At 40.1% G+C, this 25,464-nt stretch overlaps 1 protein-coding gene across 7 annotated transcripts in view; it reads right to left on the bottom strand.

Moving 5' to 3' along the window:
* Positions 1-869: 869 nt before the first annotated feature.
* The window catches only part of TMEM117 (transmembrane protein 117), a 432,215-nt gene continuing 407,620 nt past the window's right edge, over positions 870-25,464 (bottom strand). For 6 of the 7 annotated variants that reach the window (XM_036252707.1, XM_036252712.1, XM_036252708.1 and 3 more), the window contains 2 exons: positions 14,448-14,577; positions 879-2,619 (listed from right to left, as the gene is read on the bottom strand). In XM_036252707.1, the coding sequence (XP_036108600.1) occupies positions 1,973-2,619; positions 14,448-14,577 (777 nt within the window). In that variant the 3' untranslated portion in view covers positions 879-1,972. Of the gene's footprint in view, positions 2,620-14,447; positions 14,578-25,464 lie in introns of all 7 variants that reach the window. The other variant, XM_036252711.1, reaches the window with a different exon arrangement.

Here is a 25,464-nt window from a genome sequence, read left to right as displayed (position 1 = left end):
TATTATTTTCCTGTCCCAGAGGTAAAAAGTTGAATGCTCTGTACTATGCAAATTTGGTAACGGCCAACATGACCACATGTCAGGGATAACATGGTAAGTTTCTTTGGACAATATGGTCAGTGGGTTACTATAGTGAGCTAGATCTCTGCATTTTTAGTGTCAGAGATATTTTTGATTCTAAGTAGCACCATAAATGACTATTAAAGGTAAAGAAAAAACAGCAGGCGCGTGGTTCCAATTGCTTAGTAAATAACAGTAGAAACATGTTTATAAAACCTGGCTCTCGAGTGACAGATAAACACAGAGTTGTATTAAGCATGCTAAATTCAGCCTGCGGCAAGCTTAAAAGCAGGTAGATCAAAACAAGAGAGACTTAAAAAATCATAAAGACAAAATACAGCTTTGTCAGTATGTGACAGGAAAATAATTTTGCCTTGAAAGTGATCTTCCTCAATCCCCTCAAGGAACATGTACCACGATTTCTAAAACATTAAAGGCAAGTTGGGAGTGTACCATTTCTTAATTTATTTGGAATGAAGTTTAGGGAAAAGGGGAGAGGGCCCTGGCAGGTTTAGCTCAGCAGTTAGTGCATCAGCCTGTGGCCCAGAGAGACCCGGGTTCGGTTCCCGCTAAGGGCATGTGCCTAGGTTGCAGTTTGTCCCCGGCCCTGGTTGGTTGTGCGGGTGACAGCCACTCGATGTGTCCCTTTCACGTCGATGTTTCTCTCTCTCTCTCTCTCCCTCCCACTCTATCTGAACAAAATATGGAAAAATGTCCTCGGGTGAAGATTAAAAAAAGGGGGGGGGACTGTTATTAAGATAAGATACAATTGAAGCCCTCTATTATAAACAAAAAATGACATCACATAATTACTGATATATAATTTTCTTATTTATTAAGTGAGATGTTTAATTCTTAAATAAAAAAAAAAAAGACACGCACACAAAATAAGCCACTAAACAGATTCTTTCATGCATAATCTTTTCTACCACACATGATTCCCCTGCATGATTTTTAAAGGAGTTCCCTTGCTCAGGGTTGGCATCTATTTTTCAGTTTTCACTGTCCAGAGCCGTATTTACAGAAAGATGTACGAGTATAGTAGATGGTAGGCTGTGTAACCCTCACACGATTGAAACTTCCGTTCCTTGGTTTTCTAGAGCTTTGTGGAAATGCCAATAAATTTGAGAGTTCGCCCAACTGTGCCTCTTAACCTTTGTTCCCAAAGGTGAAGGGCAGGATTTTTAATCAAGTAGCAATTTATCTTTAATTAGGAAAACATAATTAAGTATTATCATCTAATTGCAATTACGGGTTGAAGAAAGTCACATTTCACAAGTAGTGACCCATGCTGCATTACCGTTCTCCTATTGTGGAATTCTGCATCTGTATTTGTATTTGGCGGACAGCCAATAAAAATTCAAAGGTAATCACCATGGGTCTCTGAAGTCCAGCTGTCAAAGTTACCAACTCTGCTGCTGAATAAGAAACCACGAGCTACTTCCTGAGCCACATCTAGGCTATACCTGTTTCCTGCTCAGACATCAAGTATAGATCAAAATAATTGTATATATATATATATATATAAAAAAAACCCATGTGACATAGATTAGAGAGCTGTTCCACACTTCATTTCTGGTACAGTTAAAAACAGTTTAATGTCTCAAGGCACCACTATGGTTGAACATCAGATACACAGGTAATCAGCTCATCTACTACGCTGTAAAGTCAGTAAGTAGCTTGTGCATTTGTGAAAAGCAATCTCTAGAGGGCTGTTAGATATACAGTAGGCACGTGTATCATAATACAAATAGAAAACAATGAGTCCTAGAAAAAGCATGTTGAGCACCGTTGTGGCATTGTCTGTATTTCTCTATCTAACACTAAGTCAACCTTACATTTACAAAAAGAAAGACTAACTTTTAAAGTTACACTCAGGGATGCTTTTTGTACTATCTCCAAGTCAGCAAATCTAGTTCGTAGGTGTACTTTTAGGAGTTGCTGGGTCAGGGTCAGCTTCTGTAGCACTGATGGGCTCATTCAAGTGTGAACTCAAGTTTTCTGACGTGAGGTGGGAAGACTTGTAGACAATCTCATTGAAGTCGGATCTGATGCAAACCAAAGGAGGGTCATTCAGAGGGTCTTCCACTGAGGCCTGGGTGTTTTCCCGAGTAAGTCCCATGTCTTTGCTATGTTCCGACGGGGATTTTCTTTTCATGCGAGTGTAAGTTTTGTCTTGATTCTCCATGCCTGGCTCATTTTTCAAAAACCGTCCAAAGAACCAAATGAAGAATCCGAACCACACAAAAGCTATCAAACTTGGAACAAAAGCCAGACACTTGACATCAAGGCTAGCTCCTGTGAACCTGCTGTGTAGGAACATGTCTCCCTCCACATACGTTTTATTCGTTTGAGGGTTGGTGTGATTGGACCTCCATTCCCAGGATAGTTTGGTTCTGTTCAAATCCTTTAAACTTTCTGAGTCCTTCACTGTATATATCTTCTGTCCTGGGCCGATATACTGTCCATATTCATGAGGCTTATAAAAGATCTGGTTTTTCCACATATTAAGGTCCAAAATCAGGACGAGAAAAATAATTCCATAGTTAAACCATTTACCTGCATTAAAAAAGAAATACTGCATATTAGACCCATGAAACTGCAATAGAATTTTCGCCAATAAAAATGAGATAATGGTATCATAGCATAAATTCTTCATATTTGAGACCTGTTAACAATTAATTTTTTGAGAGTGCTATGCTACCATTAAGTGAAAATTGGCAAAGGAAATTTCCTAAATGGATTCTAGGTATATGAAAACACAGCTGTGGGTCCCACAGCCAGTAATTTATGGTATTTACGTTAACCAGATTAAGCCTCCTTGTTTTATAGGCTACACAGCTATATTCAAATGTAGGTTATTCTCTAGAACATTTCAATTAATGTTTAAAAACAACATTCTAATGAAATTCTTAGATAAGTCCAAAGTATAATTCAACATCTCTTAGAGTTTTATAATAATGTCTGGGCAAGACAAATCATTTTGCATTGCAAGCACACCAGTATATCAATTGAATTCACATTACTGTTTGCAGGTGACCTGTTGATTAAACCATTAGTTGATGTAATTCAGATCTATAATCCTTAAGCATTCACTTTAAGACTTGAAAAATAATTGCATCGAATTCTCATTCAACAGAATACATTTATCAGACATATAAATATAACCAAACCTAATGAACTGTTTCAGAAGACACAATTTGGACAGATTGCAACACTGTGATGCTTTTATAGTATTTTAAAATTTTATATAAATAGGATATTCTTAGGAGTCATATTATCTAGTGACATCTTTACATCTGCAAATGAAAAGTGTGAAAAATTTTCAAGTACTACTGCATTCCATTATAATTTTTATACTAATCACCATTTATTGCAAGTTTTACAGTATCAAGTTCATCGCAATAACATAGTAATACCCACCTCAATTTGCTGTAGCTAATTAGGTGACATATGTAACAAGTTTTAGAAGCTTTAGTTATAATTATTATACGTATCATGTCAAAATTATTTTATTTTGTATTTAAAGATAGCAGTATTGAATATTATTAAGTTACTGCTTTATATAATTACAGAACTCTTGGAACAGGAGAGAGATAAGATTTTGGGTAAACTTATTAAACCAAGAATGATAAAAATGTATTTTGCAATGTGTACTCTAACAGAATATATAGCTATAGAAAAAGATAACTTTGTGAGGAGTTCAGGAAAGTATTTTATCATCATCATTACACATTTTCAAGTTTCTATTATATGCAAGGTTGAAGGGTTTTAATGTTGGCTCTGTTTAAATTCTCTAAACCCCAATTTCTTTGCCTGCAGAAAACAATAGTACTTATTAAAGCTGTTAGCATTTTTCATGAGATTATTAAATGCTCAGCACAGTGCCTGGTATAATAGGTATTCAGTAATTGTTACTGTTATTATCATCAAAGCCTTGCCTAAGCCAAGATAATGTCTTCATTTGCATGGGAAGGTACATCTTTTTCTCTATGAGGAGAGTTTATGTAAACTATATGAAAGGACATTATAACTCTGCCTGTCTTGAAATTATTCAACTATACAGGGTTTATAATATTTATAATGGAAGCTCTTGCTTGAATGATTTATTTTGCATACCTAGACTAGAAAGTACAGTGGAACACTAGAAATGTTTCCAGGTATAAGACATTTAGAGCACCTGTTACTGTGAAGCTCAAACCACTGCTGCCCTCCTAGATCTTCAAAACTGAAACTGGTTCTCACAAAGAACCAACCAGAAAATAAATTAAGAATGTGAAAGCCAAACATTTATTGTGCTCATAATAAATTCTGTGTAGGGTACTTCAGGAAATGCTGAGGATGCATGTTTCTACTTTCCAGGGAGGAACGCATCATCTTGTTGGGGAAACAGGACAGAGACATCAATAATAATAATAACAAACCACATTTGAGAGGTGCCCAATGAGTGATCAAACCATAAATGCTGAAGATGTTGAGGAAATGGAATAAAAACAGGGCTCATTTCTGCAGAAAGGATTTTTGAAGGAAGCAGTAATTTATGTGATCCTTGAAAGAAATCAGGACAGAGAGCAGTTTGGAAAATTGTGCATTTCTTTTAGTTTGTTTTCATTATGCTGCAGACAGAACAGCATACAGAAGAAAGATCAGGGGATATGGGGGAAAAAGAGGCTGAGAGGAGAGAGAAGGAGAAGAATGAAGAACACTGCAGGAAAGGAAGGCAGGAGATGAGTGAGCGGCTGGTGAAATGAAAAAGTTCAGAGATTTTCCATCCAGTATTCAGGAGGCTCTGGTGTGTGGCTTCCGTGCGAGGAAGCCAGGTGGAGAGGCGCTCCGGGTGCCTCTGCTGGAGGAGGTGTGAGCTTATTCTCTTGCTGTGAACTAACTACAGGTGGTCTGAAGCCAGACTGCACGGTGAGGAGAGCAGGCCCTGAACCTGTACGACTGACCATCACCTTCTTGATTCACAAAGGGCACTTGGGAAGACGGGTTCCCTCTCTACGTCATTTGTATAAACTCATGGGTGATACTCCACCCAGGGGTCCGTGTTTGTGGTGACAGGCTGGCAGGAACTGCGCACGAGAAGCAGCATGGGGAGAAGAAAGCGAGGCCCACGGAGCTCGGAGAAGGTGCTTTTCTGGTGGAGAAAAGATGCTCAGTAAATGTTTACAGACAAAGAAAAAAAATCAGAGAATAAAAGTGGAAATGTGTATCCTAATCAAACCAAGAAGAGACCCTGAAGATAGGAGGAGCTGTTTGTTCCACTCTAAAATTATTTTTCTACTGTCTAAGATGCATGGTGCTGGGTCAGTTTGATCACAAAAGTTTGACAGTAAAGAATCACTTCATGTTATTTCTCATGTGAGCTGGAGTCTGACTATTTAGATGGGATGGAGGGGAAGCACATTAAAAAGGTAATGCTTGACATCAGTAAATGGCTCTCATCACCCCGCTCTGACACATCATTGTACTCGTTGCGAGAGGGAGGACCCTCATGCCAGAGACTGCGGGCGGGAAATCAGCAGATGGAGATTCATTCTAACACTGAGCATGAATAATACAACCTCGGGGAACCTCTCCAGACCTCAATCATTTTATTTTCAAATTGAGGACACTGAACCACATGCCTTCCAGCTCCCTGATTTTACCCTTTTCCCCCAAATCCTTCTACTCTTGAGCTCTGTGAATTCAATTTTGTATCTTATGGCATGGAGAATAATACCAATGTAACTGCATTTATTGTGGGGATAAAATGCAAAGTTATATTTGAAGGTCTTTAAAAAGTATTGTTTGCCAAAAATGTAGGGTGGTACTATTTTACAATTTCTTTACTTCCTCAATCCAGTTACTATACGATGTTGGTGAAAGCGTAGAGGGAGAGAAGAGTAGGTAAGGGTGAGTAACAAAGCTATACCTTAAAGATGAGCAGTGTGGATGAAACAGAATGAATTACTGTGCAGTCACATTACTGGGTAAATATCACCAGACCAGTTATCTCAGAGGACCCAGTGTGTGGCTATAAAGAAATATGCTTTGTGAACCAGCATATTTAACATGTTCAAAATCTGTAGCAATTGGTAATTGCACTACAGGTTACAGTAGTATTGCTGAGAGAAGGTCTTGCATATACACAGATTTTGAGGCTAAAGACCAGGATATAGTACCTCCCGCCCCCAGCGGAGAGGCCACACGGAGGTAGGGAAGTGCAGAGGACAGATTCAGACTGAGCAGAATCCCAGCTGATACCATATTTCCATGTTTTGTGCTGTGGCTATATCATTGTCCCTCTCTACACTGTCATAGCCATTCAGCCAAAACTTGAAGCTGCTGAAAATTTAGAAGAAATAGCTCTTCTTACTTTCTGTTTATTTCCAGACCACTTGACATAACTTCTGGTCCATTTATCCATTTGTATAGAGAAAGAATGCTCATCTTTCTCTATCATCCATCCTTACATTTTCCCACACCGTGCTTTGTTACCTTGGTAATGCTTTCTCTTTAAAAATATTACTTTTGTCCTATGAGATGTGTCAAAGCAGAGAGTAAAACCGGGAGGGATAATTCAACCTTAGCGTTCTTGTCTATGAGGTAAGGGAATTGAGCCATACAATCCTTATGGTTTCTTCCCAGCACTGAGAGTCTCTTCAATGAGTTTGTGAAACAAACATTGCCTCAACATCAATGTCTAAAGGAAATCTCACCAGTAGAGCAAAAGGATGGAATACACAATTTCCAGATGGAGAAAGCTTTCCTGAAAACATAAAATTGTATATTCTGAGACACTCTTACCTTACGAAATAAATGTGAGTCCCTGAAATAACCCACATGGAAAGGATGTTCAACACACAAAAAAGAAAGACTAGAAAATGCTTCTATTTCATTTTCCCAAGTGTACTTTTGTGAATGTACAATCAACCATAACAAGAGGCTTGGTGTTTCAGCATTAATCATAGGAGAGGTATTGCATTTCCCCCTGGTGTTTCAACTACATCGCATAATGTAAATTGGCAAGGAGGTAGGGCAAAAATCCATACAGTGTTTCTATTAATCTCCTTGTTGAAATATCTCACTGTCTTTCCTTAATGAGAAATCACTGCATAGTGTTGGTGGGATTGCCTCCTTCTTGTATTTTGTGCTTTTAATGAATCTTACTGATCGACAAAAATGATATTATAATGATAAATTTATCTTCTTATTTTATGGGAGTCTATAGAATCCTGGGATCGTTAGTTTTAAAAGGATTCTTCACTAAATAGCACCCTCCCTTACCACAGGTGACAACAATTTGGAGGAGAGTGTTACTTTTTTCAACTAAGAAAAATGCCCATAAAGTGCTGATATTTTCACCACATAACAAAACTTTCAGGATTCAAACACGCAGTCATAATATTTAAAACATTTTTTACTCGGTAGTTTCCAGCCAGCATTGTGCCTGAGCTGTGTTGTGGGCACCGCCACACCAAGTGGGTGGCACCAGTGGGCCAGGCTCTGCAGCGAGAGCAAATGCATGACACAGGCATGTTCCACAAAGACATTTAGTGTCCGTTATGGAAGAGCGAGAAACCCTGGCCTTGAAGACGATGAGTTCTGGATAATTAAAGAAATAACAGTTTGCTGTAGCAAGCTTGTCGGCCATGGTCAATGGCCTCTCATCCCAGACGTGAGCAGTGTAAACAGGGCCCACTGCGTCGGCATCTAATTCCTCCCGAGGACATGTATGAATAACTAGACACCACGTTCAGTTCCTGGGCCGTGAAGCCATTTAGTAACTTGAAGATACTTACGAAATAACTTATGAATTGATAAGAGTTATTTGAGTTAGTAAAGTATCTTCTTAAGACTTAAAAGCAAATGAATAACGCTTCTCGAAGTCATTGTTACTTCCTAAGTGGAAGACTGTTCCTTTAGGACATATCCAATGTGACAAGGAGAGGCAGAAACTTGTGATGATGATAAAAGAGAAAGAAAAGGCCATGGAGCCCTAGCCAGTTTGGCTCAGCGATTACAGAGTTGGCTCGCAGACCAGAGTCAAGGGCACGTACCTCAGTTGTGGTTCAATCCTTGGCCCTGGTCAGGGTTGTGCAGGAGGCAGCCAATCCATGTGTCTCTCTCACACTGATATTTCTCTCTCTCTCCCTCCCTCCCTCATTCCCATAGTGTCTGAAAATCAGTGGAAAAATAGCCTCAGGTGAGAATTTTATAAAAGGCCAAGTAGTTGTACTGAAGACTGTCTTACGAGCATTGAGATAGGAAATTATATCATGTTCATTTTTGTATTTCCTAGATCCCAGCTTGGGTTTAAACACATATTAACTAAGAAAATGTCTTGCCCTGACCAGTTTGGCTCAGCAGTTAGAGCGTCGGCCTACGGTCTGGAGAGACCCGGGTTCGGTTCCCGCTAAGGGCACGTACTTCAGTTGCAGTTTGTCCCCGGCCCTGGTTGGTCGTGCGGGTGGCAGCCACTCGATGTGTCCCTTCATGTCGATGTTTCTCTCTCTCTCTCCCTTCCTCTCTCTCCCTCCCACTCTATCTGTACAAAAAATGGAAAAATATCTTCGGGTGAGGATAAAAAAAAAAAATGTCTTAACAAGTAGGTAATCTCTGGGATAGTGTGACCAAAAAAATACAATGAATGAAGATCTATCCTTCGAATCAAATACGTACGTCATAATGATTTGGTGAATTCTGGGATATTGCTAATATCTAATATAATCTGGGAAACTGAGAAAAGAAAATATTCGTGCATCAAAGATTGATAAATTATGTATTTCAGGTTCTTCCTCTGAGTGTGAAGATGGTTTCTGAGGAGCATGTGAGTTGGGTACATCAGTCCTCATGGGTGCTGGGGAAGGCAGGCGCCTCGGGCCGGGCAGGGCGGACCAGCTCAGGGGGCAAGGGCGCACAGGCTGTGGGTGAAGCAACCGCGGCCTGGAAGATGATGAGTTTTGGACAAATAAATGAATTGCTGCTTTAGGTAAAAGCAAACAGAGTTAATTCTTAGAGCTGTATAAATGTGTCGAAAATGGAAATTGCTTCAGGAAATGTTTAAAAAAAAATTCACATCTGAGAGAATAGCAAGAGGTCCTTGTATACTCTGAATAAATTCATGATCTTGGGGGACTGTCATGGTGAAAAGGAAGCATCATATTTCCCTATAACAAGTCCCTCGCTCATTTTGTCAGACAGAATATTCTGCCAGATGGACCACTGGCCTGCCCTCCCTAGCATTTCCCATGATCTGACCGACACAAGAGAGCTCTTTAAAAAACAATCTCTGGGAACTCATTTGCCAGAAATCATGCACCTTTGGAACTAAAGCGAAGGGGTCTTATTTATTATTTTCCACATTTTCGCCACTGTACAGCACCCGTGCCCTCACTCTGTTCGGGGAGCTGAAATAGAACACAGATGCTACAGAGGTTTGTTTACTTCTGCATTTTCCATTTTTGCCGAAAGGGTTCCCGTGGGCATCACCATGCCAACAGTGTGCATTCTCCCCTCGCAGAGGCGCAGGCCTTCCTTCTGGCCTTTCCCCCAGTCCCCTCCTCATTTACTCAGATGATGGCCACCGATGGGACATTTCCTTTGTCTGGCCGGGATGACAGATGGCAGAGCTTCCACCGGGACTGGCATTAATAGGACTCAGAGGAGCTCCTGAGACTGAATTGAGAGGCCATTCCTCTCTGGCCTCCAGAGACTCAGCACAGCACACTTGAATCCCTCTTTGCCCTCACCTTATAGGTAGAAGGGGGGAGGCTGGAGAGAGAATGAGGCAGCTGCATTTAACATTTACTTTGGGCTTGGGCTAAAAGTGCCCAGTGTGGTCTAATCACTAACCATTGTATCCCCTTTGTTACCAAAGTAAAATTCCCAGAAAAAAAAAAAAAAATTAACGGACCCTTAGGTAGAGATGCTGTACATACTGCAGCAACCCATCTGTCAAGGGAGATCCAGATGAGCTCACCAGATGCAACAATTCAACTTACTTCTGACATGTATAAATAACACTAGCTTGGAATCAGGATTTAAAAATACTCAAATCCTTAATGCTTTGAAAATGTCAATGGGAATGCATCCGATAACCCTCCACATCTAAAGCATTTCAACGGGAGAGAGATTTTTCTCTTCTCAGTGTCCTCCTTCTTGAGGACTCAGAGCAGTAACAGTGGAGAACTCAGAACACTGAACAAATAAGTGTTCTTTCTTGGCTGCCTAATGTTTTTAAATTAAATTTAAAAAACACACACACACACAAACAGTGCGGGTTTGAGTGCTCACTACGTGGCAGAGTGTTTTAAGGGCCTGTACACATTAATCAATTGAAACCTCACAGCAACCAAGGGGTAAGTACCAATCTGATCTCCATTTGACAGACGAGAAAACTGCGCCTCTAAGAGGGCCAGGAGCCTGAGGTGGGCCTGCACCTGTCAGTGGCGGAGCTGGAGCCTCTGCACAAACCGTTACACTCCATTGCCTCAGTACGCACTGCGCACCTTTAGATCACAGAGCCGTGATGGGTGGGGCCAGGGCAGAGCCATTCTTGGCCCTTAGAGAGCCCTAGCTGTTCTTGTCCGGCCTCTTCTCGTGCAGAACACGCACAGCAGAGAAAGCAAAACACGGAGCCATGTGGGGGGCCATAGGGTCCCTTCCTACCCCAGGCTCCAGTTTCTTCTGTGGGCCCCAGACCTTGCCCCATCATGCTCTCTGGTGGGGCCTCCTCTGCTGGCCCCAGCTCTAAATACCCCAGCTCCTGGCAGGCCTCCCTATGTGCCTTTCTCACTGGCCACCCCACCTCTATGGAAATGGCATTCTGACCCTTGGCCGTTAGGAGTTGCATGTAAAGAGGAATTAAAGCTGAGATGACAAGACTGATCCATTCACCTTTTGGAGTGTCCACGTGTCTACTTTCATCAAAACACCCTCAGCGATGGCTCCAAAATCATCTGAGGCCCTGAGGACTAGACGGTGCTGTTGGCCGTCCTGGATTGAAGTGCCCTTGGACTGCTGCCAGCCCATCAGCTCCTCAGGCTTCAGGGCAGAGGAGGGGGGCCTGGGAGGCCTGGGTCCGGGGCCCTGAGCCCTGAAGTCAGCCGCTCCAGAGAGGCCCCAGCCATTTTCATTCACCCCTGCAATGTCAGCACGACAGCAGCTTTTCTTTGCAAATAAAGCCTGACCATTAAAAAAAAAAAGCTAATATGAAAGGAATTCTGACTGTGGAACATGTTTCTCGCCCTGGCCAGTGTGGTTCAGTTGGTTGAGCAACATCCTGTGCACCGAAAGGTTGCTGGTTCGATTCCTGGTCAGGGCACATGTCTGGAATGTGGGCTCCATCCCTGGTCGGGGTGTGTGTAGGAAACAACCAATTGATGTTTCTCTCTGTCTCTCTCTCCCTCTCCCTTCCTAGCTCTCTAAAATCAATAAAAACATATTTAAAAAAGAGAAAGAGAAAGAAAATGTTTCTCAACAGCAGTGTTTCTCAAAGTGTGGTCCCCTGGCACCCGGCATCAGCATCCCTGGTGGTGCCTGAGGGAACAGCAGATTCCAGGCTCCACAGGGACCTGAGGCAGTCGACTCTGGGTGTGTGGCTGACGGGTGTTTTTTTAAACAACCTCTCCAGGTGATTCTCTTACACACTAAAGTTTGATAACCACTGATGGGTAGAGGGTTTCAAGCTTAATCATCCCAGTGGTGATACCCTATTTATTTATTAAGGAAAGCATTGACGTCTCCTTACAAAAAGATGCAGCACTTGGAGAAACTGATCAAGTTAGAGTTTGCAGTGCGCTTGGAAATCCGTAGGCTGCTAACTACTGGGCCTATTAAAATACAACACGGAGCACCGTGTTTTGAAAATCTGACTTAGGTTTGCCCAGAAACATTAAGTTTACAAAGGCAGATCAAGGAAAAAGCCTTTAACAGGAGATTAGAGGTTGTCCAGAGCATCCCCAGCAACCTCTTCAGCCAATTAACAGAACAAAGACAGTAACTAACAAAAACAAGATGGGGAGAAGCTATGACTTTCTTCAGCCTCCAATTCTATCGCTATTTTCCTAGAAAATGTTATCATGGATGAATTCAGGGAGACACATGATCATCTCTCTGCACATGGAATTTAAGTTGTTTATGGTGAATCCCTTCGCTGCAAAGCTCACATATATCCTATTTTAATTTTAATTTCAACTGCAGAATTCTCAAAAGCTTCCTCTCAGGTCCAGGCACCCAGACACTGGCATATTTGGCCTGACTCAGGGAGATAGTCTGATCACAACTGTGGCTTCTCAATCAGACCGAGAAGTTCCCGAAGATCAGCATCAACTGGGAAGCTTTCCAAACGTCCTATTCTCTGACTTGTGCCTAGACCTACTAGATGGGAACCCTTAGGAATGGGCCCAACAATCTGTATGTTAATAGAACTCCCCAGGTGATATGATAATCAGCATCGTTTGGCAAACATTCCACAAAATTCTTCATCACAATATATTTCCACCTTCTGGCAAACTTATTAACACACAGTCTCCATTAAGTTTTTGCAAAAATATACTTGGTGGGACAAAGGTTTAAGTTCAAAGGTATAGGCGCCTCTACCTCAAAGCTAATGGACTCTGAAGCTTCAGGGCCCCTCTCTGCACGGTCCCTTGCCAAGGCCCCAACTATAATTCTCAGTTGTACTTTTGTATTCATGTTTTCAAACACATCATTCCAAATCGTGTTAGCTTTGAGCACCACAAAACTCAAACCTGCCCTTGTCTGTAAATGACAGCACATCTGACAAAACCATGCAAAATACTTCCCAACTCAATTCTTTGAACAGCTTGATTTTTTTTCTAATCAATGGTTTCTCAGAACCTGCCCCCACCCCTTGGACCGATACTCTGCACTCAAGCAGTATAATTTCGACAGGGACTCAGAGACAATGTCGGTGCCATGATGGCCTGAGACAGAGCCGATAGCAAGAACAGATGGTTCAGGCAAGAGCCCGCCCAATGGGGGAGATGATGCCATGTATGTGATAGCTGTTTACGAAGTCCAGGAGGGTAGCATGCGGCAGAGATTAAGTGGGGACTCTGCAACCACGAGATGTGACCTGAACTCAAATTGATTGATTTACCCGGTGAATTTAATAGATGGGCCTCTTTCCCTCTGAATAGGAAAAACAACCTGCTGCATCTTCCCTATTCATGAGCTCATTCTCCAATTTAGGAAGGTCACCTCCTGCTCAGAGCAAAAAACAGCCTTCAAGTTGAGAAGCAAAGGTCTTTTGCAGTTCTCGGATGTTCATATTTTCTGTGTTCAGACTATTTTCACTCAGCAGCACAGACCGTCGTGTAAGCACAGATTTCTTGGGCAGCTTTTATTACAGCAGTTGTGGGAGCCGCGGACTTTGTCCTTAAAACATGCGCACACCGGTGACCTGCATTTGAACAGCTTGGGAATGAATGCCATCCTTCATTTGATCACTCAGCTGTCTGTTTCTTCTGATAAAAAAAAGAAAAGGTCTAAAACGTAACCCTAGGAAGCCCTTTTTAAATGCGAATGACTGAGATGTCATGAAAGAGTATTGATAGTAAATCATGCTGGAGGTGACTTAAAGGCAGGACACATCTGAAAACAAAATAACCTGAGGAGCCGCCAGAGAATCCCTCGAGAGGAACATGAGCTCTCCACGGCAGGTTTCTGCTCAACCAGATGACGAGCCCTGGCCTAGATGCCCGAAGGCACAAGGTCTGGTTGGCACTCCAGAAGACCACTGTTTTGATCTCAGCCATAAATGAAGAACAAAACTTAAAGAGTGTTCATGTTGCATCAATACACTGAGCTGCGCGTTGTGAAAAGGAAACCCCCAATGAACAAAACCAAGGTGGAGTGGTGTAGGCAGTACAGCTGGTTCTACACGACCTGTGGTATCGAGTTAGCTAACCTTCCACATCCAAGGTATGACCCCCCGCCTCCCGATAATCCTGTGTTATAACGCTCGGTGTGACACCAGAAGAGGCTGCCCAACTGGGGATGGCATTTCCCCCTCTCCTGGGCTCCAAGTGGGCAATCTGTCTAGTTATTGCCAATAAAATGTGAGTGGAGCTGGCGTGTTTCTTTTACAGGCCAAGGTGGTTAAGAAACAGGTAAGCCTTCTCAATCCTTTTCCCCATGCTCTCTATTCCCAACTGCCTGCTAGATGTTGAAGTCGAAATTATTAAAGCTACCGATTACGTAAGTCCCAGAATAACAGCCCGGAGTCCCAGGTGACCTGGAACCACCTTTCCCTGTTAAGTAAGAAATAAAACTATATTTATGTAGGCCTATAAAAGGTTACCATTTGTTTTTTTAAATAGCAGCTAGCCTTACTCTAAGTAGGAGACCAATCCTTCTTGTTAAAAGTTGGAACATACCTGTTATGTGAATGCGATATTCCTCCTTGAAGATCTTCTGGAAGAAAGGGATCTTGAATTGCATGTGCGGCGTATGCAAGCCAGGGAGATTGACATCAACGTCGCCCATGAAATGTGGGAATTCCCAGTCCTAGCAGAGAAAATCAACATAAAAACATATTTGTGATTTGTTTTGTACCTAAGCAGCAAAACACCCCAAAATCAACTCTTTGTAAGCACTTATTTTAAAATCATTTAAATGCAGCCAGCTGTTGGATGGATCGGTTTCATTCTGTGATGGTTATTTTATGTACATTAGGTACTAGCATGCATTCAGAATCAAAATTAAGTCATAACTTATATCCTCAGCTTTTCTCTTTAATGTGGCAATAAGAAACCAATACGGAATAGATTTGCATCTATACATGTTTAGCTTTTTTACTGGAGAACTGATTTTAAATTTTTTATAGGAAAGAAGTAATCCATATTTTATAAATATGGGGTAATTTTGTTTTACTACTTTAAAATTATATAAACCCCATAATAGCATATTTTATGTAAGAAGACAAAGTAACAAGGATCTGATTCACTCAACTAAACTCTTCAATTTACATCAAGGGACTTTTATTAATCATCTCTGCTAGCAACTATTTGAAATTGAAAAATGCCAAAGACTCTTATCCGACTCTCTTGCAATTTAGCATCAATTTGAACCAAACAATGAAGGGCCTGACGTACTAGGATAAAAGGCAAACGGTGAATTAATTCCCAAATGGCATTAGTTACTTCCTTGCTGTGAAGGCAAAGCAAGGTGGGATGACCCTGCCTTTCACAAGGAAGGGAAACAGATACAAACAAGGCTATTTTCAGGTGTCTCGCTGGCTCTTAGTTTCTGGACAGAGGTGTCAAATTAAAGTTCATAACAAGTATGTGAAGAAAGAATGCGCTAGATATAAAGAAACATTTGAGGTGAATCCATAGGCATTAGTCCAGATACCTTCACTTTTAATAATGAAATAATTATTAAATTATCAGTTCTGTATTTAGCAAATCTTTTTAAAGAAGTTGACTATGAAAAAAATAATGAACAAAATTTTAAAGTCTCAATCCATTATCTCAATATAAAAAAGTTAAAAATGTCCAAGACTTCTATATATGCAGCTAATAGAGGTGTGCTAATAATGAAGAACCTGAACGTGTTAGGGGTTTTTCTGTCCATCCAACTCTCCTCTTTGTTGTAAATTCTGATTAAGGGAAAATAGATCTTGGAGAAAGGAGAATACATGAGTGATGGTACATATGAAAGCTTTCAATGTCTATTAATTTCTTGATCTATGGATCACTTTAAGTGGCTAATAAGAAATAAATATACAAGAAGAAAAGTAAAATGATGCAACATCATTCCTTTCTATTGATATGTATGCAAATATCTTATTGGTCTCACCTCTCCTTGCTTTTCAGACATTAGCATCAAATAGGTATGTAATTTGGGAAATTCAGAAAACCTAAAGCATTAGAACTAAATGAATTTGAATACTTTGACAAAGTATTAGTAGAAAATGGATCGGTAATAATACTAGTGAACTACTGCTTTTTGTTAAAGTGCATTTGATACTATTTTGTTCTTTCTATGTTATTTACAAGACTCCTGCAAAGAGAATTGAAATTGAATTTGGCTTTTTGATAAATATAATGGACATCTCCCATGAAAAAGTATGCTTGGTAAATAAAGAGACCAATTATCAGAATATCTTTGACTAGCCTGGATAAATAACACAAAGCATTATCAATAGAACAACTCTCTTTTTTTATTTCTTGGTTTAAGAAAGAGAATAGTTCTTAGTAGTAATTGAACAAGTGTACTTGGTATACCTTCTTTTTGGAAAGACATTCTTGAACTGTTCTCATTTAGCTTTTCATTTCATGAAACTGAAGTTTCCATTGGGTATGAAATTGGTTTTAGTTTGAAAGTAATCTCTAGAGATTTCTTGTAGACTGGGATCAAAATTTCATTCGCCAAAATATAGTCCCTCAATTATTTCCCACCTGTACCTCCTTTCCCACTTGTACTTGGAGATAGAAAGGTGAATTAAGAGAATGGAGATTAAACAGAAGAAAACTTCTTGTTCTTTCTCTGAAATTTTGCATTACTTTTTTTATAAGGGATCAGAGCAAGGGATTTGGGGGAAAGTGTGAGCAAAGTAGCTGGTGCCATTTAATTTAAGAAATTTTCAAAAAGGAATAATGCAAAAGAGATGATCCAGTGTAAACTTTGGCTTTAGTTGACAGAGTGAAATGCTGGTAATAATAATTGCTCCCATTTACAGGATGTCTTGGGCTCATATTAATGGAGAATGGGCATTTGAGGCTGGTGCTAACTCAGGCATTTTTTTGAAGGAGGTAGAAAGAGGAGGGTGGATAGTGTTCTGAATCTCCCTAGGTTTCAGTCTCTTCACCTGTAGACTGGGGTTAAATATCTCAATCTCACAGGCTTCCTGGGAAGATAAGATAATGCCTGGACAGCAAATAGCACACTGCTGGAGAGCAAGGGAAGAGGCAAGAAAATGGTCAGTCAATAAGCACGGCTGATTTCCCAGCATGATTCCAAGGTCAGGGTTATCCTGAGAGTGAAGCAGAGGAAGCCCATAGGTCTGTTTTCAGGAGGATTACACAGAAGGCTGCTTCAAGGTCCAGGTGAAAAAGGATAAAGGCCATCTTTCCTTCCTGCCCTCATCCATTGCATAGTGCTGGCCTCCTGAGGTCTCTGACCGGGACTCTGGTCAGATCAGAGCTCTCCCAGAGGGTGCTGGGAGAGGGGTCACAGGGAAGGGTACCTTCTCACAAAGAGACATGTGAGGTGGCCTCCTGAGGAGGATGGCAGAACAGGAGAAAATTGGCTTCTCGTGCACTATGGGTCACGACCTTCAGAAATAACCATGGGAGACTTTAATGGTCAGGGAGAGAGGCACCACTACTATGTATTTGGTAGCCAGTAAGCTAGCAACATGTAAAATGAAAGGCTGAGGACACATGGATATTTGGGTATATGTTCTTGATCACTCGCAATGCTCTAGCATCTTCCCACGTGATACATGTATATTTATACTTATATACAAAATGATCCTGAAAGCTTGTTATTAACCCATTTTGCAGATGAGAAGGCTTACGTCAGAGAGGTTAAGTTGTCACAATGTGACGTACCTGCTGAGTGACAGAACCGGGCCCAAAGAATACATACATTCTACTGGGTCACACCGTCTCTAACTGAAAAGTTACTGCACGTATTGTGTTTTATTCAGAACTGAAACTGTCTTCACCTGCTATGTCTGGCTCCAGGTGAGCATCGCTGAGGGCACTCATGCCTGCTTGTCCCTCACAAAAGCCAGTTCCATGAGGAGCTTTAAACTGCTTTCCTCCCCACCCCCACTTCAAGAGGGCTCTCACTTTTATCTGACCCTACTTTGAACAAGACTAATTCTAATTCTTTCTTCACTGAAGCAACTGTCCCAGAAATCATTGGCTTCTAGTCCGACTGACGAGGGAAATTTGACTAACGGGCGATTGATCTCAGATACTGAGATTCTCTTGGCATCGTAACTATGGACGTGCGGCCAGTTTCATACACAAACTGCACACGAGTGTTAGAAGAGCCAAGGCTTTCTTTCCTGCTGCATAAATGTGAGATCTGTATTTTGAACACAAAATGAAAATGTTAAGAAAATGATGCGGCAAGATACCTTCGGCTACTAAGACCAGGGTAGATCCGGCTGATCCTGTGATTGCATATTACAAAATACTCATCTATCTTGTTCTTCAAGAAATATTATCAGTATTTGGCAATTCAAAAAGATTCATTACTACTTTCTAATATTAAACCTAACAATAACGGCAGAGGCCTGTCACCATTGTGGTTCAGTGATGTAAACATTATTTAGGCCTATTGTACCATACACACTATTGCAGCCCATCCTCACTGGTTCGTGGTGATGAACTGACTTCCAACGCTGTGCCTCACTTCAGCAATGAGACAGTCCATTTCCTTTCAGATGGGCATATTTCCCATGTAAAAATAAATGACCAGTGTCAAGGTGTATAACTAACCTTATTTTTTACACACAATGGTTTACCATGCCAATAGCAATAAAAATCACATTTGAACACTGATGTCCAAATTACATTTGGATGTGTAATTTGGACCGATATGTGCAAACGTGATTCTGTGGAAGTGTGGCCCTGTTATTCATGGACCACATTTAGATAGAATTTCAGGACAATGTTAAATATATAGGCAAGGTGGTCTCAAGATATACTGGGTTCATCATTTCCCAATGTTTTCTCACTGAAAGGAATGCCTCAGGGCCAAAGAAGAGAGCTCGGTACCGTGCAGAGGAACTCAAGCTTGAAACCAACACTGTTTTGAATTCCCCAGCTGGCATTCAGTTTCCCAAGTACATGAAGAAACCATGTTTCTTAGAGAACCTTGAGAGGATAAACATATAATAACACTGATTACTTTATCCTGTCGAACAAAAGCCATAGTATCAGAACACAAGTTTTATTTTTTGGGTCAAGGATTGCCCATCTGGTTTTTGAGGAAATTAAGAGACAGATTAAATTAGATTGTATTGCCCAGCCAGCATGGCTCAGTGGATTGAGCAGCATCCAAGGATGGACTGAGAGCTCATGGTTTGATCCCCAGTCAGGACGCATGCCCAGGTTGTGGGCTCGATCTCCAGTAGGGGGCGTGCAGGAGGCAGCCGATCGATGTTTCCCTCTTACATTGATTGATGTTTCTATCTCTCTCTCCCTTCCTCTGTTGCTCTAAAAAAAAAAAATTAGATTTTTACTAAAAAGTATTGATCACCCTTCAGAGTAGAATTGATAATAGATTCTTAAATGTTAGTAAATAATATCCAACATTTTTCAATCTAATACTTTGCATATGTAGTATTTAAAGGCATTAGATTATTAAGCTTTAAATGATTTCAAAGACTTCTTTGTAAATATATTTCATTCTCTTTGTTATTCTCTGTTCCTCCTGAATTAGACCCATGAATATCAGACCATCATTCTATCAAAAATCTCCCCAGCTTATAAAGTGTCTTTAGCTTTTCTATGCTTAGCAGTGTCCTAGCAACAGGATTTTAGATGACAATGAGCAGTGGTGGCCTGAAGAATTATACTCGTGCTTTGGGTGATTTTTTTTGTTTCTTATTAAAAATCTCAAGTGCCTGACTTCTTTTGGCAACCCTATGATTCTTCTAATTGACAGAGTTGCTGTGGTATCATTTGGCTGAATCAATCCTTGGAAACCTTGACATATAGTAGATGTTGCTTATATGTTTGTTTATTGGCTGTCTTTCCGAGACAATGAAATCTTGAGCTTACAGACTTTTTTTCTGTTTTGTTCACTGCTGTATTTCCCATACTTGAAATAACGCTCAGCATACAGTAAGAGCTCAAATATTTGTTCAGTTAATGAATGGAGCTCTCTCAGAGTTAAAAATATAAAACAACCCCTTTTGGTTTCATGTAAATAAAAACTCATGATGGATTTAGGTGAACAGAGATATAACATAATAAATATTTGTTTTGGTAAATAATGTGACACATCAACCTGAGATTCATTATTGTGAGAAAAAGTTGTTTTTTCCTCCTATAAACTAGGTGTACTGGAATCATAGAGTAACCCAAGAATTAAGCCATTTTCCAAAGATCACAGAGGAAAGGTGATAGTGGATAATTAGACAAAGAAAGTGGATGTCAAATGTAAATATTGTGAGATGAGGCAGTTAATGTTTGGGGAATTAATTAAAATGCATGTTCGGGTGATCCAAGAAACCCTTTCTGTGACCACGTAAATGCAAAGAAGCTCACGAGACATGTCCAAGTAGGTCAGAGAATAAGAAAAGAGAATGTAAACCAGCGTAGTTTTTAAAAAGGTGGGAGAATCATTTCTCACAGTGGCTGACACCAGAAAGGCTGTGAAGGCAAAGGGGAGTATCAGCGATGCCCTGCAGTAAATGTGGATGATGGACAAAGGAGAAAGAGCATGCGGGGGATTCCCAGATGTCCTTTGACAAGAGCCCTTCTTAGATGTAGTCTCATTTTCTGTTAATATTCACTATTGTTTTTCTTTCCCCTCAAGGACAAATGAATTCTATAACCTCTTAAAGTTTTCTCTCAGGAGACACATATGCTATTTAAAAGATTAAAAACCTTTGGGAAAAAAATCTTGGCTTTCTGGTTGAAACAGGCTTTTGTCAACAAGTAGTAGAGATGGCAGATCACATTTATTACTAAAACAAATCTAAGTCAAAGTGTACATTCTTACTTAAAATGTTTAAAGAACTTGACTCTTTCACGTGTTTTGTGTATTCTAAGATACTGATGAGCTCTCAGAATTGTTGCCCAAGCAATCTAATTTATCCTAAAGGCCCATTTTGTTGTGTTGTTTAATGTATTTTCTTTATCAGTAATTTTTCTTACTAGCAAAGGCCAATATGAATTTTCCTGGCTAATTCTGAAGCCAGCGTTCATCAGTAAAATAGAATAATGCCTATAAAATAAGCAAATAAGTCAATCCTAGAGTAGATTTGAAAAGTAAATGCAGTTTGTTACTTACCATGAGGCTCTGTCAAGAGAGCAGTGGGTTTTTAAAAACAAGCTTTATTACATCAAGACACATAAAAGCATTATTCATTTAAGCAGCAAGGTGGAAGAGTGTCTGATAAATGCACTGGGCCTCATTTACAGATGTCCTGCCCTGGCAGACTGATGTGATGAAGGACAAAATAAAAGTCAGTCTTGTAAGTGTTTACAACTAATAGAAATGCATCATGTGGCATCTAGGAATAATGGGAAATCAATACCCCTCACTAGGGCAATACAGTTCACCAGTACACAAGGGAAAAGTGCTTGACATCTTAGAGACTTCTATAAGGGGTGGGGGAGAGACAAGGAGACAAACCATTGGCTGTGACAGTTGCTGATAACTAAAGTTGGTGCAAAGTCTAAAGAAATACATTCCTGTAACTCAATAGTAACACCTTTTGGATAAAGTCTTCCATTGGTCATCAAACAACAACTTGAACTGCTTTGCACTTCTTAAGAAGAATGAATATTAACTATATAATAAATTGGCATATTTTTTACTTAAATAAGAACTCCTAATAACTCATCTTTTCCTGATAATGAAGAGTAAAATATAGTAGAAAGAAGTAATTAGACAACACACTTTAATGTTATTCCTCAGACACTGGCTGTCGTTCAATAACACATAGCCCTTGCGTATTCTGTGCTTTATTGTATTCGTACATTTGGTATAAAATGTCACTGTTCCAATATCTGTTCTGGCTCTATGCATGCTGCTAGTAATGGTCATATTCAATTGTCTGAATGACTAATTTCTTCTGTGGGCTATACAGGAAAATTAATTGCTTGCTGTCAAAAGTATATATATTGACCTTGGTAAAAATTTTTTATTTAATATTGAGGTCATTTCTCTGTGGAAAATAATAGTGGAGATCAGTGGGTAAATGTGATTCAATACAAGATTATTCAATTCACAAACAATAGAAAGAGTTTGAAGTTGGCCTAAATAGCAGATGGGTGATTAAGATGAATGACCTCTAGTGTTTCTTGCAATGGGTTCATTTCTATATTTATAATTTTTGTCAGGAATGTCCCATGGAGTATATATTTTAGTTGGGAGACAGACCAGTCAATTAGCAAATAGCAATATAATATGATGTCAAATAAAGATAAATGCTCTGAAGGAATTAAGTTGGGTAAGGGGATGAAGAGTAGTGAATCAGGAGGAGTGAATGCTTGTTTAATTAGTAAAAGAAAAAAGAAAGAAAATCTTTGAGGGTAACCCTTGTATGGAGCACTGATTGAGAGAAAGAGCAAGCCTTCAAACCTTTGGAGGAGGAGCAGATCAGCCAGAAGGAGAAGCACGTGCAAAGGTCCTGAGGAGGAAATGAGCTGGGTATGTCTAAGAAACAGCAAGGTTAGAATGATTTAAGGAGTTCAGAGAGTTTTTAGGAGAGTGGCAGGGTGGCTGTAAGAAAATAAAGACCAGTTAGGAAACCATCACAGTAGTTCAGGTGGGAGATGATGTTGGTTAAACAAGGGTGGTCAGGTTTCAGATCAAGATGTATTTTCAAGGTATCACCAACTAAACTTCTGAATTTACTCTAGCAGCTGGTAATTAATAGCAGTAATTTTGAGATGGGGGAGATTGGGGAACCTATATACTTTTAGAAGATATAAAAATGGGTCAGAAATCCAGAGTTTTATTCAGAACATGGTACTAGACATGAAGGGGAGGTGTTGCACATGCAGTTAGGAAGCTTAGGGGGAGGACAAGCCTTGACATATAGATGTGGGAGTCTCTAGTGCATCTGTTGGTTGAAAGCATAGAAATGAATAAAATCCCCTAGAATGAGAGTAAAGAAAGCCAAAAAAAAGGAGGGCCAGGGCCCTGTTTGGCATGGCACAGTGGTTAGAGCATTGGCTTATGCACCGAAGGGTTATGGGTTAGAATCCTGATCAAGGGCACGTACCTGGGTTGCAGGTTCAATACCCGGCTCCAATCAGGGTGCATGTGGGAGGCAACCAATCGATGTGTCTCTCTCATATCTATGTTTCTCCTCTCCCTTTCCACTCTCTCTAAAAATAGATGAAAAAATATATAGATATTCTCAGGGGAGGATTAACAACAACAACAAAAAGAGGGCCAGGGATTGAGTACTGAGATGGTACTCCAACACTTAAAAGTTGGAAGAGGAGAAGCCAGTAAGGAAAACTGAAAAGGAACAGCATACATTATAAGAACAGGAGAAAGTACGTACATCCTACAAGCCAGGTGAAGAAAGTAGTTCAGGAAGGAAGAAGTGATCAACTATGTTGAATGCTGGTTAAAGTTCGAGTAAGAAGATGGAAAATTAACCAGAAAGTTTGGTAATTTCGAGGTTGTTGATCTTAATAAAACCTCAGAACTCCAAAGGAAGCTGATATTGGGGACAAAAAGCTCACTGTAGGGTGTTCAAGAGAAATAGGAGGCAAGAAGTAAAGACAATAAATATAGGTCTCTTAGAAGGAGTTTTCTGTTCATAGAAATGGTAAAGAGTTAGTAACTAGAGAGAGACTATAATTCTGTTAATTTCAAATACATTTGTCAGTATAAAATAAATTCAATTTTGGTCGAATAGGGGACTCTGAGACCTGAGGGTCCCTTTTTATATTTTCTGTAGCTTCTGCAATGACTATTGTTAAAAAGGTGTCACCAGTACCGATGGACTGGCCATGTGTTTACAGCTGGTGTCTATCTGACTGGGCGACGTTCATCTGGCTGGTCGGCATCTCTGCTCTACCAGCAGTTCAGTATTCTGACCATCACTCTTTGTGAAGTCAAGATGACTGATTTTCTGAAAACAAAACTAAACAAAACAACCCTGGGCTAAGTTCACTGTGTCTTGGATGCAGCCGGCATTTAGAAACGATAGGCCGGATCCTTGCGGCTCTGTATCCTGTGTTGTTTTTTCTGTTTTCATCTTTCTTAGTAAAGCCTTCAGATTCTGGAACAGTCATGGAGCCTCTGCCTCTGACCCCCATGGACCACCCAGTGATAACATGAACAGAAAGTAAAACCTTTAGAGCAATACATTTGAACTGCCAGACATCCCATTCCTTTCTTTGATGAGTTTTAGGTCAAGAGTGTTCATCCTCTGAGCTCTAGAGAAAAATTACCGACCCTCAAGTAAGAGAGAAAAGACTGGACACAAGATATATGGGCAGGGCAGAGGGATGGAAAAAAATAAACTACATTTTGTTGTTTGAGAATTTTACTCAGTGAATTGAAAAATTTTCTGAAACTACTGTTAGTCCAGAGGTCAATGGACAATAAAATGCTAAAATACATTGTTTTCCTTGCTGGGCACCTATGGGACAGATATTCTATCACCCTCCGGTTTCTTTTGGAAAACACATTTACACGCTGGAGTAAAGAAGCCAAACATGCTTGTTAGCAGTTGCCTGGCCTTATATTGACACCATCCATTTAGAAAAGTCTGAGGTGGCTATAGTGGGCTTGGATTGTAGACCCCACATTAGCATATTAACACACTCAAGTTCCCCATAGGACAGCATCACTCTATTAGTCAACTAATTCAACAGTTATTCAATGTCCACTACATGCAAAATATCTATTCTTAAAGAATATCAAATGGTATTAACAAATAAAGAAATAACTAAGCTCTTCCTTTTACATCAGAGAGAATGATGGTCATTGCCTATATCTCCTCCCTGATCACCCAACAGATTGCTGGTAGAGAAGAGACCAGATGAAATTTAATCAGTAGCCCCTGAACTATATTTCACTACATCTTTTTTATTGAGAACCCCATTTGGGAGCAAGAAAATCCTGTTTAAGTGATCAACTATATGTTCATATTCTATTCAGACTAAGTAAACCAACATTTGTCACAGACTTCCACTGTGCCAAGTACTTGATCCACTGTAAATCGCATGCAATTATATATGGTAGGTATGCTTTTCCTCATTACATAGGGAGTAAACTGAGGCTCAGAGAACAGTCAAATGGCTTTTCCAATTTGCACAATTGGTACAAAAAGAATTTGACCCATGTCAGTCTGTCTCCAAAGATATTTTTATATATCACATCAAGATTTTTTGTGACTTTTTTGAAATCAGGTTCTAATGTTGCAATTATCTTCCCACCTAAAAGCCAACTATCAGGCCAACATATGTTTCTGTTTGATGCTAACTTATATGTATAACAAAAAGTTTCCTTTTAGTGGTATGTTGTAGCTTATGTTGAAATGACATTTCTTCAGAATTAATTTGCTACCTGCAGCACCTGGAGAGGGAATCTAACTTCCATTGCAAAGTGAAGTAATGGGTCTATGTCTATGCTTATCTTGCAAGTCATGGACAAAGCCTGAAAAATATGCAGGCTGAGATGCACATTTAACTTGAGGTGGTTTACGGCCATCTTAGAATTTTACTGCCAATG

Source organism: Molossus molossus, unplaced genomic scaffold, assembly GCF_014108415.1.
Source record: "Molossus molossus isolate mMolMol1 unplaced genomic scaffold, mMolMol1.p scaffold_m16_p_10, whole genome shotgun sequence".
Taxonomy (NCBI): Eukaryota; Metazoa; Chordata; class Mammalia; order Chiroptera; family Molossidae; genus Molossus; species Molossus molossus.
This window is presented reverse-complemented; position numbering and strand designations above follow the sequence as displayed.